Source organism: Dipodomys spectabilis, unplaced genomic scaffold, assembly GCF_019054845.1.
Source record: "Dipodomys spectabilis isolate Male_0828 unplaced genomic scaffold, ASM1905484v1 ptg000002l, whole genome shotgun sequence".
Classification (NCBI taxonomy): Eukaryota; Metazoa; Chordata; class Mammalia; order Rodentia; family Heteromyidae; genus Dipodomys; species Dipodomys spectabilis.
The window spans coordinates 50438377-50455667 of record NW_024870679.1 but is presented as its reverse complement, the minus strand read 5'-3'; the positions used below and the strand labels follow the sequence as shown (position 1 = coordinate 50455667).

General features: G+C 46.5%; 1 protein-coding gene across 3 annotated transcripts in view; it reads right to left on the bottom strand.

Annotated features, from left to right (window-relative positions):
• The window catches only part of St3gal3 (ST3 beta-galactoside alpha-2,3-sialyltransferase 3), a 193256-nt gene that overhangs the window by 36079 nt on the left and 139886 nt on the right, over window positions 1–17291 (bottom strand). For all 3 annotated transcript variants that reach the window (XR_006147704.1, XM_042681871.1, XM_042681883.1), the window contains 4 exons: window positions 6705–6799; window positions 3705–3768; window positions 2593–2688; window positions 2143–2329 (listed from right to left, as the gene is read on the bottom strand). Coding sequence is in view for 2 of the 3 variants with exons in the window: in XM_042681871.1 (XP_042537805.1) it covers window positions 2143–2329; window positions 2593–2688; window positions 3705–3768; window positions 6705–6799 (442 nt within the window). In the remaining variant the exon portion in view is untranslated. The remainder of the gene's footprint in view (window positions 1–2142; window positions 2330–2592; window positions 2689–3704; window positions 3769–6704; window positions 6800–17291) is intronic.

Sequence of the window (17291 nt, the reverse complement as noted above, 5' to 3'; positions counted from 1 at the left end):
AGGATTCCTGGCTACCAGGAAGGTATATGTTATAGGTATTGTTCACATAGCAAGCAGCTGTGACTGAAGGCTAATACCTGTATCTGCCCTGCTCATCCAGGCCTTGGCTCCAGGACAGAGCTGCCTTCTGCCAGAATTCTACAGGTAAGATTCCAGACAGGTGTAGAGCTGGCCAGCAGCCAGAGGCAGGACAAGTCTGTGTCTGGGCCCTGTGACGGAACCAGACAGGAGGGGCCTGGAAAGTCAAGTTGGCTCACATCCACCTGGGCCTCAAAGGCCCAAGGTTGGGCCAACAGATTTCCTGGTGTAGCAAGGTCCTGCTATTTGCTTTCTCTGACTCTAGATGGCTTGCTTCCTCCTTTTCTTCTTTCTTGCTTTCTTTCTCCATTGGATGAACTATAAGTATTTTGACTTGACTTGACTGACCCTGGTTCTTCTTGAAGGAACAAGTAACAGTACTTACCTGGCTGGCCCTGACTCACCTCTGGCCTGCCCTCTTTGTTTGGACTGCCTGGATTTTGCCAGTCTGCCTAGAAGGAAGCAGGGTCTGGTATTCAAGCCAATTCCAAACAGTAACGGGGGTAGTGAGGGAGAAAAATCCAATGGGATCAGTGCTCTGTCCTCTATTATCTCTTGCCCAAGGGAGGCTTGGGGCTTTAACAGGTATCCATGGGTACAGAAAGGGTGTGTGGGTAGAAGGATAGAGGGTTCAGGTAAGAAAGCAGTCTCCAGAGCCCCTGGGGTTGACCAAGGCAGACCCAATGTCCTCCCATATCTCTTCAAAGTACCTACCTGGGGCCAAAATTCAATTGCACTCAAGGCAAACAGAAGAGTGGGGACATTGGTGTGTCAGGTTCTAGGGTTCTGAGAACAGAGGAGTGCTCCCTTAGTCCCATTTTCTCTGGTGTGGACAGTAGATCACCTCAGGTTGGCTAATGCTACCTGACCACCTTGCTGCTTGGCCCTTTCCTTCTCTCTGGAGAGCTGGGCTGAACCCAGCACAACTCAGCTGCCTCATTTAGCGTAGTTCTAAGGTAGGCTCCCTTCCCATTATCCTACCTACATGAATTTCTAGCTATTTTCTGTTTTGCTTGTTAGCTATATGACACTGCCTGTACTTAGCCTTGCTTTGGGAAAGATCTGTGGACTTAAATCAAATTGTATGTAGACCCCCACAGGCAGGTTAAGTTGTTCTGACTCTCAACTTGTCTCTAAATCTCCAGAAAGAACAGCTAGCTTCTTACTGCATGCAGAGGGCCATCTGTCATCAATCTCTGGTTAGATGCTTGAGTACTGCAAAAATAAATGGTCTGAGCTCACTCCACAGCAACCCTCCCTGGGGAGGGGGTTGGTCCACAGCTGGAGGGGAGGAGATGGAGGATGGACCCAGACAAGTTGGCAGATGTCCCTGTAGGCCCCAAGCTATGGAAATCTCAGGAGATGACCCAGTGGGTAGTCAACTGATAAGCAGTCTGACCCTATTCTGCTACATACATATGCTCCCTAAAGAAATGGTCCCAGGTGCTTGCTTGCCTGCCTAAAACAGTAAATGCAGAATCTGATTATACCTGAAGAGCAGAATCAGACCTAGTGGTGGTCAGTGGTAAACGTACAAAGCAGACAGAGGCTCAGACATAAGTTTGGGAGTTGGCACCCTCAAGTTGGGGGATCTGTGGTTCTTACAGAATGGCCTCAGGGCCCCAATAAGGCCTTACTCCCCTGGCTAAGAAAAAGGGAGGGACCTCAGACCAGAGTAAGAGACCTACTTCATAGGTGGTGGGTACATGGAAGGAGAGTGTGAATACTGGGAGAATACTGAAACTGGCCTTTCCTTCCCTGGAGCTCTCAGGTCACTGAAGAGCCCTGGGACTCCTGTGGTCTGGCTAGAGAAGCCTGAGCAAAAGCCTGCCTTTGGGGCATCTAGAGGTAGATAGCAGACAACAGACATGAAGCTCATGAAGCCTGGCCTGGGACCCTGGCATCTTCTTGTTGCTCTACTTGAGTCTTTCAGTTTTGGGTCATTAATGCTTCTTTTGAAGGTTCCTACTTTTTCTTTGTGGGGTCCATGAGATCTGCCTTGGTAGCTGGGGAGTTGGCAGCAAGGCCCCAGGGCAAGAAGGTGATGATGCCAAGGGAGCTCACCACTCTCTCCTTGTAGACGATGTACTTCAGCCACTTGAAGTCTTGCCACTTGAAGCCAGCGAGGACAAAGAGAGAATCACGCTCATATTGCTCAGGCCTCTGCATGGCGCCCTCAGGATATGTGATGCGCAGGGTTGTTTTGCTGCCCACGTCCTTCTCAAAGCCCTTCACTGGTGCAGAGTTCAGTCTACAGAGAGCAGGCCCAGTCAAAGCTTGCCTTGCATCTGTGTTCAGGGAGGCACCACAACCCCAAAACACCCCAAGTGCAGAGAATGGGAGTCTAGGTCACCTAGTTTTCCATTTCAAAAACCTCCAACCCAGTCTTCTTGAGGCTTCTGTTGACTTCCAGCCTAGGTGGCCAGATGAACAGACAGTTTCTCAATAGGCTTGTAGCTCCTGGTTTTAGGGCAGGACATGCAGGTGCGTAAGGTGTTATTTTGGGAAGCTCACCTGACCACAATGTCATAGTCATCAATTCGTGACCCCAGAGACTTGTTGGCAAGGACACCTCCATTGCCCACGATGATGCAGCGGCGGCAGCGGAGGCTGCGAGGACAGAGAATAAAGGCCTGTGTATAGCTGACCACCAGGCCTCTTTCCCTTTGTCTCTTGACCCCACGTGCTTGGTCAGGACCAAGGCTCCCAGCAACTTTTCTAAAGGAGGTTAGAGCCATACTAAGGGAAGCTGGGTTTTGCGGTTCTGACATCCCTACCCTGTGACACTCCCTCCCTCAGGAAAATGTGGGTATGGAATGGCCCAGGAATCAAGCTGGGAAATGAGGACAAGGCAACTGTGAGATGGTATCCTAAGGTAAAGGTTCCCCAAGTGTCAGTCGGGGGACAGGGACAGGCTTGAGGCTCTGCCAGGAAAGCAAGAACAGATGAAGGAGACTGGAGACTCAGCTTTTCACCTCAGATGCCCCTTGGCTCCCTAGCAGCCACTAAAAGGGCTGTTCCTTTTGCTTTTCTCACCTGACCCTAGGTCTTTCCCTCTCTAGAGCTGGATTAAGAGCTGTTACTACCTCCTAGACCAAAGCCTACCATGTAGATCCTCAGTCCTATTGCTGGGCTGATCTGAGTTCCAGAGTCTATAGTTCTTATCCTCAAACTTCTAATAGCTGAGGATCAGGATGTCTTGCTAAGGCTGGGAAGGTGGCTCAGTGGTAGAATGCTTGCCTTGCATGCACCAGGCCCTGGGCTCGATTTCTCACCACCACATAAGCAGAAAAAGCTGGAAGTGGAGCTGTGGCTCAAGTGGTAGAGCAATAGCCTTGACCTGAGGAACTCAGGGACAGCGCCCAGGCCCAGAGTTCAGGCCCACGACTGACCAAAAAAAAAAAAAAATAAATAAAAATAAAAAATCTTGCTAATTGCTTATAGCCTTTGGGCTGCCAATCCTGGGAAGTGGTTTCACTTATCTGCTCTTCCTCCCCAGGGTGTGTACTGTATATACATATGCAGATATGTTGGAGAACCTGACCAAGTATAGGGAAAACCACCTGGGTTTTAATATCATTGCACATACCAGGAAGCTAGGGGCACAGAGGTTAGCAGTGGCTCACCTGTCCAAGGCAGGAGTCAGGCGGTACTCTTTGGTGACTGACAGGATGGCTTTGATGAGATTGTCTGTGGACAGAGGAAGGAGGTAACTGTTAGAGGATCATTTAAGTTGTGACAATTTTATTTAGAGAGCAGCACAAGTCCTGGGCATAGAGGGGAGGTGGAGTTGGGTGGAGCTCCAAACACAAGTCTGGCCAGGCACAGGTGGCTCACTGATATAATTGTAGCTACTTAAAAAACTGAGATCTGAGGATGTCCCTTCAAGCCAGCCCATGAAGAAAAGTCCACAGACTCTACCTCCAATTAATCAGCAAAAATAAATAAATAAATAAGTGAATAAATAAATATTAAAAACTGCTGAACTGTTAGTGTGGCTCAAATGGTAAAGGAGCAGACATTAGTGAAAAAATTGAGCAAGAACACAAAACAGCCAGGCACCAGTGGCTCACCCATGTAATCCTAGCTACTCAGGAGGCTGAGATCTGAGGAACACCATTCAAAGCCAGCCCGGGCAGGAAAGTCTGTGAGACTCTTATTTCAAATAAACCACTAGAAAACCAGAAGTAGCACTATGGCTCAAGTGGTAAAGTACTCACCTTGAGCTGAAGAGCAGAAGGACAATGCCTAGGCCCAGAGTTAAAGCCCCACAACCGACAAACAAAACAAAACAAAACAAAAAACAAAGCACTGAGTTCAAGCCCTAGTACCAGCACAGACAAAACAAAAACCAAACAACCAAACCAAAAGACCCACAAGGTCATTGCCCTAACTTTTTCCCTTACACAGGAGATAGAGGCAGAGAAAAAGACAAGCATACTTCTGCTGGGAGCCAGGCTTTAACAATGACACTCAGTTATCCTGGAATGGCGAATGAGTGCATGAGAAAAATGAGAAAACAGGTGGATCTTTTCAGAAACTGAATGAGAACAAGACAAGGACCCAACCTGTAAGGAATACTCAGCACTAGATGCCTCCAGATACGCCTTACAGGTTTTACGGAAGGACACAGATGCTCTCCTTTATCTATGTCCATTTGCCTTTTAAGATAGAGCATTTAGCCGGGCGTCCGTGGCTCACACCTGTAATCCTAGCTACTCAGGAGGCTGAGATCTGAGGATCCCAGTTCGAAGCCATCCTGGGCAGGAAAGTCAGAGAGACATCTCTAGTAAACCACTCAGAAAACTGGAAGTGGCGCTGTGGCTCAAGTGGTAGAGTGCTTGCCTTGAGCTGAAGAGCTGAGGGATAGTGCCCAAGCCTCACCACTGACCAAAAAAAAAAAAAAAAAAGATAGAGCATTTACTATTAATTGGCCAAGATCAAGGATATGGGTAGGGCTTTTTTTTTTTTTTTCAGGAAAAGCCCTTGACTCCTCCTATAAAGGATATACAGGAATAGTGGTTCTCATCTCTAGTGGTCTCTGTATTAGACTTTCCTAGACTTTGTAGCTGTGCAGTTGGAGTCTTTTTTTTTTTTTTGCCAGTCTTGAGGCTTGAACTCATGGCCTGGGCACTGTCCCTGACCTTCTTTTGCTCCAGGCTATCACTCTACCACTTGTGTCACAGTGCCACTTCCAACTTTTTCTATTTATGTGGGATGAGGAATCAAGCCCAGGGCTTTATGCATGCTAGGCAAGCACTTTACCACTAAGCCACATTCTCAGTCTGCAGTTGGAGTCTTGCATGGGGGCTCAGGAGAAAAGAGTAGGTTGGTTGGCTACATGTATTCCAGGAAGTCCTTCATATGGCATGACCCAACTCATCAGATGTCTCTTTTGGAGGTCTGAAGTCAAAGCCTATGCTCAACAGCATTCTTGCTGTCCTTCCAGAGAAGGGTAGGCTGGCAGAATGAAGCACTTAAATATTCTTAGTTTCCTAGCCAAATGGTTATCTATCATGCCTTTAATAGTTATTTTAATTCTGACCACAACTTACACAGTAGCAACTAAAGCAAAGACAGGTTAAATAACTTATAAGATCAGTTAGTAATAAGATAGTAAGGGGATCTAATCTCCTCTCTGACCTTTAAGCCTCAGCTCTCTATCTCCACCCCCGCCTCCAGGATAGGAACTAGACATAGAAACAGAACTGTTACAGTAAGGGCTGAAAAAGTCTTAATAGGGAAGAACTCCCTAAGGGCAGAGGGAAGTGTCTGTATGTCCAGGTTAGCAGTGGACGTGATAAAAATTAGAACTGGCTCACACCTATAATCATAGCCACTCAGGAGGCTGAGAGCTGAGGATCCGGTTCAAATCCAGCTCAGGTAGGAAGTCTGTGAGACTTATCTCCAATTAACCAACCACAAATCTGGAAATGTGGGGGGAGGGAAGGGATAGTGGGAGAACAAGGGAAGGGGTAACAATGCTCTTCAAGAAATGTACTCATTGCCTTACGCATGTAACTGTAACCCCTTTCTGAACAGCATCTTTACAATAAAGTAAAATTAAAAAAAATCTGGAAATGGAGCTGTGGCTCAAGTGGTAGAGTGCTAGCCTTGAGCAGAAAAAGCTAAGGGACAGTGTGAAGACCCTGAGTTGAAGCTCCAGGACCAGGAGGGTATTAGAGGAGAGGCTAGGTTAGGAGGTTAGGTTAGAATAAAAGGGATCAGGTAGGGATGATAGAAGAGTAGAAGAGTATTCCTGGAGGGTAGCCTCTGCCTCTGTTGACTCTGGAAACATTCTTTCTACCTAGTACCTTTTGCACCTCTCTTTTGTGACTTTATGGCTCCCTCTACTTCCTCCTAGAATCCTGAGTGTCTGCTCTCTCATTAGATTGGAGATTTTCTGAGAAGTGTCTATGTCACTGCTGTGGACCCAGTCCTGGCAAGTGATGGGCTCTGGGTCAATAGTTCATTAATCAAGACAAAAGCAAGAATGGGGAAGAGAAAGAGTAGGTGGGTGTCAAAAGTCTCCAGAATTAGGACTTCTTAAGATATAGGCTAGTTCTGAAATTTAGGAACATAATTGGGGAATGAGATGTTAACGTGGGTCATGGTTCACAACATACCTTGACCTTTGATCCCAAAAGGTGGCACAAACTCCCGGATCCTAGCCCACTTTCGAAAGGAGTCATCTAGGAACATGGGTGCTGGCTTCGAGAACCTGGAATACAACAACACAATAGGCTGGGTACTGGATGGCTTTTCTGTGCATTGTCTTGGTGATGGATCTGTGGAAGCCACCCTCCACATTCCAGCACATTCTTACTACCCCAGCCTGGCTGTTCATGGAGTAGCTGCTGATCTTGTTGACTGGAACTTGAGTCTAAGGAAGCAGGCCTGGCCAGTCTTTATTTGGCCATCAGTAAAGAGCGAAGGGGCAAGGATATTAATGTCTCAGAGCTGGAAGCTCTCTGGAAGCTTATCCATGCATCCATCTGCAGTCACTGCTACCCACTCTGTTCCTGTCATCTGAGAACACAGGGATTCACACTGTCCAGTGAAACAAAACTATCCAAAAATATAGCCAGTGTAGTAAGACAGCATTTTGGAGAGGATTCTGGAGTGGACCACCCAGGGTGAGGAAGGGATGAATTCATGCTGAGATGGCAAAGCAGGGCAAAGCTACAGAAGTCTGGTAGAGAAGAAGTAAAAGCTAGTCTTAGGATGCAGGATTGAGGGGAGCGATCAGACCAGCAATAACCATGTTGCATTTGTTGGTAGAAAAAGGGAAGAGAGGCCTTAAGTTCCTGTAGTGGTGGGGGAAGATCTGAAAAAAGTTCAAGGGGGAAGGGTTCCTTTTGGCCTGGAGGAGAGCTGGGAAGGAAAGAGGAGAGAGAAGGGTGAAGTGATGGTGAGTGGGGACTAAGGAAAAACAAGTGTCACTGTTCTTGGACAGAGTAGGCTGCAGGTTTGGGGAAGACAGGATACTTGAGAGGGATACAAGAAAAAGTAAGGCAGTAGGCAAAGGTACAGGAGGTCTCAAATCTTTTAAAAAATGCTCCAGGAACACAAGTTTACAGAGAACATGGTATCCTTTCTATGGCACTAGAAGCATAGAAGATGGCCAGTTTAAGTCACTTTCTATGTGCTAGGAGGCCTGCACATCTCACTCATGGTACACCAATTTCTTTCAGTCTCCCTCAGTCCCACTGCATGACAGCTCTTTAGGGTATGAGGGTCTAGCCAGGGTCTGTGGCTATAAAAAGCACCAACGAATCTAGCTGCCTTGCACCCCTCTTATCCTCAAGGTCCCTTTGACTTTGCAGCCAGACCAGCCAGAGGCTGAAGGTCTTTCTGGCAAAGAATGACTGTGTGGCTAGATGCTGGTGGCTCATGCCTATAATCCCAGCTACTCAGGAGGCTGAGACTTGAGGATCATGGTTCAAAGCCAGCCTGGGCAGGAAAGTCCATGAGACTCTTTTTTTTTGTTTTGTTTTTGGGTCCGGTCATGGGGCCTGAACTCTGGGCCTGGGCGCTGTCCCTCAGCTCTTCAGCTCAAGGCTAGTGCTCTACCACTTGAGCCACAGCACCATTTCCGGCTTTTTTTTCTGATTATGTGGTGCTGAGGAATCGAACCCAGGGCCTCAGGCATGCAAGACAAGCGCTCTACCACTGAGCCACCTCCCCAGCCCCAAGTCCATGAGACTCTTGTCTCCAGTGAGCCACCAGAAAACTGGAAGTGGCACTGTGGCTCAAGTGGTAGAGTGCTAGCCTTGAGCTGAAGAGCTCAGGAACAGTACCCAGGCCCAGAATTCAAGCCCCATGACCGACAAAAAAAAAAAAAGACTGTGTGGAAACTTAGTCCTCAGGGGCTCTTTCTGTTTCAAACCCAATCTAATTCAGTCCACTGAACAGCAGGAGGTTACAAGAAAGAAGCTCCTGGGTCCAGACCCAGCAGCTAGAATTTACCTCTCCAAACATGGTATAACCACAAACCATATAGTATAATCCATTTCTTATCTCTATCATCAGGAATCCATTATGCTATCCCAGGAGAAATAAGATCAGAAATCATTCAGAGATCTTGTATATTAGAGACTCTGACAGGCTCCCTCCCCTATCACATTTTGGCTAGGAAGATGTCAACACTCAGCCCTGAGGCCACTCCTCCTGCACAAAGGCTTTCCTTTAGAATAAGGGATCCCACCAACTGAGTTGCTGCTGTTCTCTGGTACACAAGGACAATGCCTATTTCTTAGGCCTTGAATTAATATGCCTGAGGCTTTTCCAGACACACTGAGGATCTTGGCCAAGGTTTATGAGTGACATCAAAGGGAACAGGTTTTTGGACATATTCCTGAATTAAAACTACTCTTCTGTGTTAGCACTGAACTTAGAAAATTTATGTAAAGTTTCTGAGTCAGGATTTTATCTGCTTCTCAATATGTACTGGATGTTATATGCTAATAAAAGCTCTTCAGATCTTGCCAAACAATCTTAACATGTCTTTTTCCCCCTTTTCTTTTCTCATCTCCCCTTTTCCAGATTATTAAAAAGTTCATTATATTTAATGGTTCTTTTAAAAACATTTTGTAATCTGTACTATGTTAATTTTGGAAAAATGCAGGCAAATATGCACATACAAACAACCAGAATCCTACAACACAGAGATAATTATCCTTTTCACATCTATCCAAACTGACATCTTTCCTTTTCCTATATTATTTTCTAGACTGCTTTACAGAATGACTTTCTCTTAATATACAGAGACTAGGTTCAACAACAAAAACTGGAAACTACTGGTAATGTGTTATGAATCATCCCTCCAAAAAAATGTAAAAGAAGAGTCAAATGTAATTATAACCAAAAGAAGCAGGAGTTGCCATATTAGTAATGGTTTAGAACAGTTCACAGGACAGATCATGGCAGAATATATTAAAAGGGCCTGATAAGGTCTCTTAAAAATCTGTTTGGTGTAATTTATTCCTTTTTTACTTTTATGATGTTCTCAAACACTTGCCATTTCACTTCATTCTTTTATTGGGCCTGTGTACTTTGGATGCTCATTTTTAGCCTCTTTTTATTCCTTGAAAGGCTGAGCCAGCTCTCCTTAGCATTTCTTCCTGCTGAGTGACTGCCCCTCTTTGTAAAGGATACTCTTTTTTCCATCCTTTCTGTGTGAGTGTGAGTGTGAGTGTGTGTGTGTGTGTGTGTTGGTCCTTGAGCTTGAACTCAGGGTCTGGGCACTATCCCTGATCTTCTTTTTTTTTTTGGGGGGGGGGGGGGGAGGTCCCGTCATGGGACCTGAACTCTGGGCCTAGGTGCTGTCCCTCAGCTCTTCAGCTCAAGGCTAACGCTTTACCACTTGAGCCACAGCGCCACTTCTGGCTTTTTTTTTTGCTTATGTGGTGCTGAGGAATCGAACCCAGGGCTTCATGCATGCAAGGCAAGCGCTCTACCACTGAGCCACCTTCCCAGCCTCCCTGATCTTCTTTTGCTCAAGGCTAGCACTCTACCACTTCAGCCACAGCTCCAGCTCTGTTTTTTGTTTCTATTTTTATTTATTTTTTGAGTCATTTATTGGAGATAAAAGTCTTAGGTACTTTCCTGCCCAGGCTGGCTTTGAACCGTGGTCCTTAGATCTCAGCCTCCTAAGTAACTAGGATTAGAGTGTGCCACTAGCACTCAGCTCTCAGCTTTTTTTTTTTTTTTTTTTTGTCGGTTGTGGGGCTTGAACTCTGGGCTTGGGCGTCCCTGTGCTCTTCAGCTCAAGGCGAATGCTCTACCTCTTGAGCTACAGCGCCACTTCCAGTTCTCGAGTGGTTTATTGGGCTCAAACTAAGATCTTCTTGCATCAGCCACCATAGTGCTGGGACTGCAGGTCTGTACCACTACACTTGACTATTTCTTTTCTTCCCTTCCTTCCTACCTGGGGCTTGGACTCAGGGCTTGGGTGTTGTCCCTAAGCTTTTCTTCCCCCTCTCAGAATTATTCACATTCTACACTTGAGCCACAGCTCCACTTTTGGTTTGTTGTTGTTGCAGTTTACTGGAAAGTCTCACAGACTTTCTTGCCTAGGCTAGCTTTGAACCATGATCCTCATATTACAGCCGCTTGAGCAGCTAGGATCATAGGCATGAACCACTGGTGCCAGGCTTGCATTTCTTTTTAGTTAACTCAAGATAATTACTTGCCATCTGGAAGCTTCATTTGCTGTGTGTTGTTTTTGGTCAGTCATAGGCTTGACCTCAGGGCCTGGGTGCTGTTCTTGAGTTCTTACTGCTCAAGGCTAGTACTCTAGCACTTTGAGCCACAGCACCACTTCCAGTTTTCTGGAGGTTAATTGGAGATAAGAGTTTCACAAACTTTCCTCCTGCTGGCTTCAAACCATGATCCTCAGATCTCAGCCTCCTGAGTAGCTACCAGGAGGTAGCCACCAGCTTTTTGACTCCTTTTTGATTTTTTTCTTTTTTTTTTTTTGTCGGTTGTAGGGCTTGAACTCTGGGCCTGGGCACTGTCCCTCAACTCCTTAGCTCAAGACAAGCACTCTACCACTTGAGCGACAGCTCCACTTCTGGTTTTCTGGTGGTTTACTGGAAATAAGAGCCTCACAGACTTTCCTGCCCAGGCTGGCTTTGAAGCAAGATCCTCAGATCTCAGCCTCCTGAGTAGTCAGGATTACAGGTGTGACTGGCACCTGGCTTTTTGAAGCTTTTTATGTATTAAGTACATGTTCCTGCTCTAGTCTTCCACCCTTTTTTATTTGCCTGGAAAATTTGTCCCTGTTCCCTTAAGCTTAAATGCTAGTTCCTCTAGAAACCCTTCCCTGGAGCTTCCAAGTAGACCTGTATTCTTCTAGACTTCCCATTACATTTTATTCAAACCCTGTGAGGTAGCTTAGGGCCTTGGGAGCTGAGCAGGGGGCCACAAACAACAGGAAGTGTTGGGGCAGATGATGGTGAACATAATGTGCTTGTGTTAATTCTGCAGGTGGCCTGGCACAATTTCATACCACACTTAGAACAAAATCCAGGGGCTACTATCCATAGCAATGTGCCAGTAGGGAGACTGACCAAGGTGGTAATAATCCTTAAAGTGCAGAATGACTGGTCAGACTAGCAGGGGCATGAGATACCTGACCTGCTTGCCCTGGCCTAGTGGGTAGCAGTGCAGGGTGGGGTAGGCTCCACTAGACAGGCCCCAGCCTGCCAGCCCTGCCATCGCCCCAGCATCCCAGCACGCGAGGCAGCCTGAGGATCAGGTTTCAGCAGGGTGTGTATGAGTGCGTGAGAAAGCTCAGGGGTAGGAGACCTGTCTTTTTTCCCTGATCCCAGAGCCAATTAGTTTAGGGACAGGGCCCAGGGAGAATGCATGCTGAGGGTGGATCTGACTTCAGTGCCTCAGGAGTCCCCACAAAGACAGGATGATAACTAGGGATAGGGGTTAGTCTGACCATCCAGGAAGGGCAATCTGGGACCCTTCTAAGGGATCCCCTAGATCACCTACTGCTCAATACTGTGGCTGAGGCAAAGTGAAGATTGTCAATGTACCAGCTCTGCTCATCTACCTAAAACATTCTTGAAGGACATTTTGAACACCAAGCCTGAGACCAGGTGGAAAGTCCACTGGAGCCTGTTTTGAGTGGGGAGTGGTATGTGTGAGCACCAGCAAACCCAGGGCAGAGACTTCCCTTCTAGCTCCTTTCTACTCAGTTAGAAAAGATACCTCCAGGTATGGTCAGCTGGATTAAGTCAACAGCCAAGTTCAGTTTTATATGTATATGTCTTTTGATAGCCAGCTTTCTAGCAACTTCTTCCTATAAATGTGAGGTGAAGCGGCCCAGGAGGAAAATGGAAGGCAGAGCCTAGGAGTGGCATATCAGTCTGTCAGAAGATACATATACTATACATCTTCTCCAAGTTACCTGCCTTCTGACTTCCCAGTCAGAGTAATATTCACCCAATGAGGTAAAAGTCAAACCCCACAGAACCTGCTCTAGGAAATGATGAGTCACAGGTCTTTAGAATCTACCTGTTTTGCTTGAGATCTAACTGTTGCAGCCCACTATAAAGGCCTTGGTATTTGTCTTTCAATTCTTTGTTTTTTTGTCGGCCATGGGGCCTGAACTCTGGGCCTGGGTGCTGTCCCTCAGCTCTTCAGCCCAAGGATAGCACTCTTCCCCTTGAGCCACAGTACCACTTCCGGCTTTTTCTGCTTATATGGTGCTGAGGAATCGAACCCAGGGCCTCATGCATGCGAGACAAGCACTCCACCACTAAGCCACCTTCCCAGCCCCAGGCCTTGGTATTTGTCGAAGCAAGGAAGACAAACACTTTCTAAATGTCTTGTCAGGCATATCCTCTGCTATCATTCTTCTCACTAAGCACCTGTCTGGAGCATGGGAAAGCAAGAGTCTAAGGAGAAAAGATGCTTACGTCTTAGAATAGACGTGCATATCCTTAAAGGGGAAGCAGAGAGGTTAAAAGTACCAACTCACAAGGACTATTCTACACGTGTACAGGAAGCTCCTGCTTCATATCTTATGTGGGGCTTGAGCTAGGAAATGTAGTGCTGTCCAACAAATGCTTGTCCACACAGTGCAAGGTCCTGTGCTAAGTGCTGGCTGGGAACCTAAAGATCAATTAGCCCTGGTTCCTCTCTCAAGAAGTTAATGGTAGAGACAGGAACTAATTATATGGAAATACATCTCAATAGCCTACACTTCAGAATGGAATTTGAGTATCAAGGTATAATAGAATATAGAGGAAAGATTTCTGGGTATAGAGGAAAGAGTTCTTGAAGGAAATGATGACAAAGGTGAACTGGGGGGCTGGGAAGGTGGCTCAGTGGTAGAACGCTTGTCTTGCATGCATGAGGCCCTGGGTTCGATTCCTCAGCACCACCTAAGCAGAAAAAACTGGAAGTAGCACTGTGGCTCAAGTGGTAGAGCGCTTGTCCTGAGCTGAAGAGCTGAGGGACAGTGCCCAGGCCCAGAGTTCAGCCTCCCCCCCAAAAAAAAGGTGAGCTGGGGTTTGAAAGACAGCAATTGTGGGGCTGGGAAGGTGGCTCAGTGATAGAGCGCTTGCCTTGCATGCCCGAGGCCCTGGGTTCAATTCCTCAGCACCACATAAGCAAAAAGAAAAAAGCCGGAAGTGGCATTGTGGCTCAAGTGGAAGAGATGAGGGACAGCACCTAGGCCCAGAGTTCAGGTCCCACAACTGGACCAAAAAAAAAAAAAAACAACGAAACTGTGAGCTGGTGGAGAATGCTGGGGAGGGTAGTTGAGCAGCAGAGTAGTATAGATAAGTGCCATATGGAAGGGAGCCAGACCAATGGTATTAGTTACTTTACTCTTGCTGTGAACAAATGCCTGACAGAAACAATTTGAGGAAGGAATTATTTTAGCCCATGATTTCAGAGGATTCAGTTGATCATTATGGGGAGGGTTTGGCAAAACGTGGGATACAGAATACAGGAAGGCACCAGGGAAAGACGCAGCCCCCAAAAACAAATCTGAGTAATCTACTTTCTCCACCTAGACCTACTTCCTATTTATTAGAACCTCACAATAATGTCATCATATTATGAATCCATCAAGAGATTAATTCACTCCTTAGGACAAACTTCTTATGATCTTACCATCTCTGGGAACACTAATCGTCTCCTAGGCACTTCTCAAGCCAATGAGATTGATAAGATTAACCATCACAGTAGCCATGACTGAAGGTGAGGAGAGACACTGGAAGCAAGCCAGGATAAAGTGGTGTCCATCAATAGCAAAGAGCTGCAGCCTAGGCTCTGCTCCCAGGGACTCTGTCCTCTAGTTTCATCCAGGCAGGTGGGACAGTGTGTGAGGAAGGAATGAAAGGGCTAGTGACAAAGCAGCAACAAAGCAGCTGGGGTGCAAATACCACACAGAGAGAAAGGCTGGGCAGAATGTTCATCAACACTGCAGGACTAGCCTAGTACACTGAAGCTGTGTCAGGATCAATTTCAAGATGGATAATCATTGGTTATTTCAAGTACTCAGTTCATACTTTCTTTGCTAGTGCCTTGCAGTGAATGTCTGCATTTATTTCCCTTTCTGCTATAATGGTATTCTACTTTTCATTCCGGATGGTCTTAATTCAGTTGACAGCTCTCCTTCTTTTGGGATGGAGCCACATGTCCTTGGCTAACCAATAAGCAGACTCCACTCCTCAATGACCTAAGAAGGATGTATGGAAGCCTTCTCTGAGATTTCTTATTTATGGGCTGTGGGGCTTGAACTCAGGGCTTGGGTACTATCTCTAAGCTTTTTTGTTCAAGCCTGGTGCTCTATCACTTTGAGCCACAGTGCCTCTTCTGGTGGTTAACTGGAGATAAGTCTCATGGACTTTCCTGCCCCATGGACTTTCCTGCCTTTGAATGGTGATCCTCAAATCTCAGCCTCCTGAGTAGTTAGGATTATAGGCGTAAACCACTGGTGCCTGGTGATATTTCATATTGAGATACTGAGGAATGTAAAGTCTATCTTCTTCTTTTAGAGAATGAGCTATAATGTCTACATCTGGAGTTAGGTAAACTAAGTTTTGGTGGAACACAGCCAAACCTATTCATCAATGGATGCTTGCATGCCACAACTGTGGAGCTGAGTAGCTGTGACAGAGACACAGCTTGCCAACTCCAGGCTAAGGAGTGTTGGAGCCAGCTGCTGCAGCTACGTGGACAAACCTGTCTGCAGGATGACCAGATTCAGAGGAAAGTAGAACTACGCTACAGGGAGAAAGATGCAGGTGGGTCTAGATTCAGGTGGGTCTGAAAGTTTAACTCCAGAGCTTAGTTATATAAACTAACGCATTTCCTTTCTGCTTAACTTAGTTCCATATGGATTTCTGCTCCCTAGAGAATGACTTTTAAGCTTTTCCATTTGGTTTACATGGCCTTGTGATCTGGCTTCTGCATGCTTTCCCATCCCCCAGTACCCCCCTTACCCTCCCTTTCCTAGACTCTAGTTTATCCAACTACTTACAGTTTCTAGCATTAGCTAGGCTCTTACCACCTTTATATATTCTTACCACAGTTCACATTATGTGGGATTCTCTTCCCCTTCTCATTAATACAATGAGCTTCTGCTAAGCTGTAAGACCTGACTCCAGCAACAACACCTCTTTGACATTTTCCCATCCAGTTGTCCAACCCCTCCTAGGCAATGCTGCTCTCTGGGTGCACCATGCTCTTAGCACTTACCACATTCTAATGTCATTGCCTGGCTCCCCCCCAGACTGTGTAGCATCCTTGGCACACAGTTGAGTACATAGCAGGTGCTGGGTAAATGTGTAGGAGCTGCAAAAGGGGGAAGCAGCTTGGGGTGACAGTCCTCACAATGTACACCTTTCAGGTACAATCCAGGCTGAATTCCTGCTGACCTGTAGAAGTCTGGGAGTAGCTATGCAGCTAGTCACTGATTCAAGGGGCCAGGCTTCTAGCAGTCACCACTGTTTACAGCTGCTCCCACCCCTCCCTAGGAGTGAAATGCTGCCAGCTATTGCCCCTCTGCCTGCTTAGGGACTGTGGCCACATCTGTGTCCAGACAGGCTGGAGCCACATGCATGACATGTACGACAGGCAGGGAGGCCTGTGCTGAAGGAGAAGAGGAGAGGCTAAGCCAGAGGCCCCCAAGGGGCAATGCTTAGGCTCCTGCTGACAGGCTCCCACTGGTTCTGCTGACAGCCTGTACATAGTGTGGAGGAAGGGAGAGACTGTGGGGCAGTACAGGAGAGAACAGTGAGCTAAGAAGCTGCTGTAGGAGGCAGGCATGCCTACCCAGAGAGCCTGGGTAGTGACCACACTACAGAGGCCACATAATCCAGAGAGCAAGGCATGGTCCCAGTGGTTCCCACAGTCTACCACATTCCACTCCCCTTACCCTAGTGGTTGTGCTAATCATTGAGAGTATGACAATAAAGTAACTCAGTGTAAACACTTTCCTAGTGTGTTCAACTGAGTTCCATCTCCAGCACTGCAAATAATGAATTCAGTTCCTGCGGATAATGTAGATAACAGGTGAGGCAGCCAAGGAAAAAGGCAGTTATGAAACCATGATAAACACACAATAGTAAATAGTGATAACTGTGCTCAGGGCTCTACATATATTATCTCATTTAATCCTTGCAATGACCTCATGGGTCAGAACTGTCTATATGCACATTCTTATGTTGCTTTTGGGAATACACTAAAGTGTATAGGTCCTCTAAGAAAACTGCACTTCTAGGGACAGAACTAAAACAACAGAGGTTGAGAGGGGGAAAAAGAGAAGTGAGAAGGCATACAAGTGAAAAATGTTACTTTTTGATGGTACCGAGGTTTGAAATCAAGGCCTTGTACTTGCTAGGCAGCCACTCTTACTTAAGCTCTATGAAGCCCTTTCTGTTTTAGGTTACGTTTCAGATGGGGTCTGACTTTTGCTGCCATCTCCTACCTACGCCTTTGGGGAAGCTGGTATTACTGATGTGTACTACTATGTCTAGCCAAAATGTGACTGTTTCCAAAGAGACTTGGTACAGAAGCAGAGATCAGAAATGGAATGGAAACTGAGTATGAAGTAGGATGGGGAAGAACATCTATATTTGGACACATGGAAGGGGGTGTGAAGGAGAGTGACGGTATAATAAAGTTCTGGGGAGGTATGGACAAAGACAAACTATGAGGGAAGAGGCAGGGAAGATTTAAAG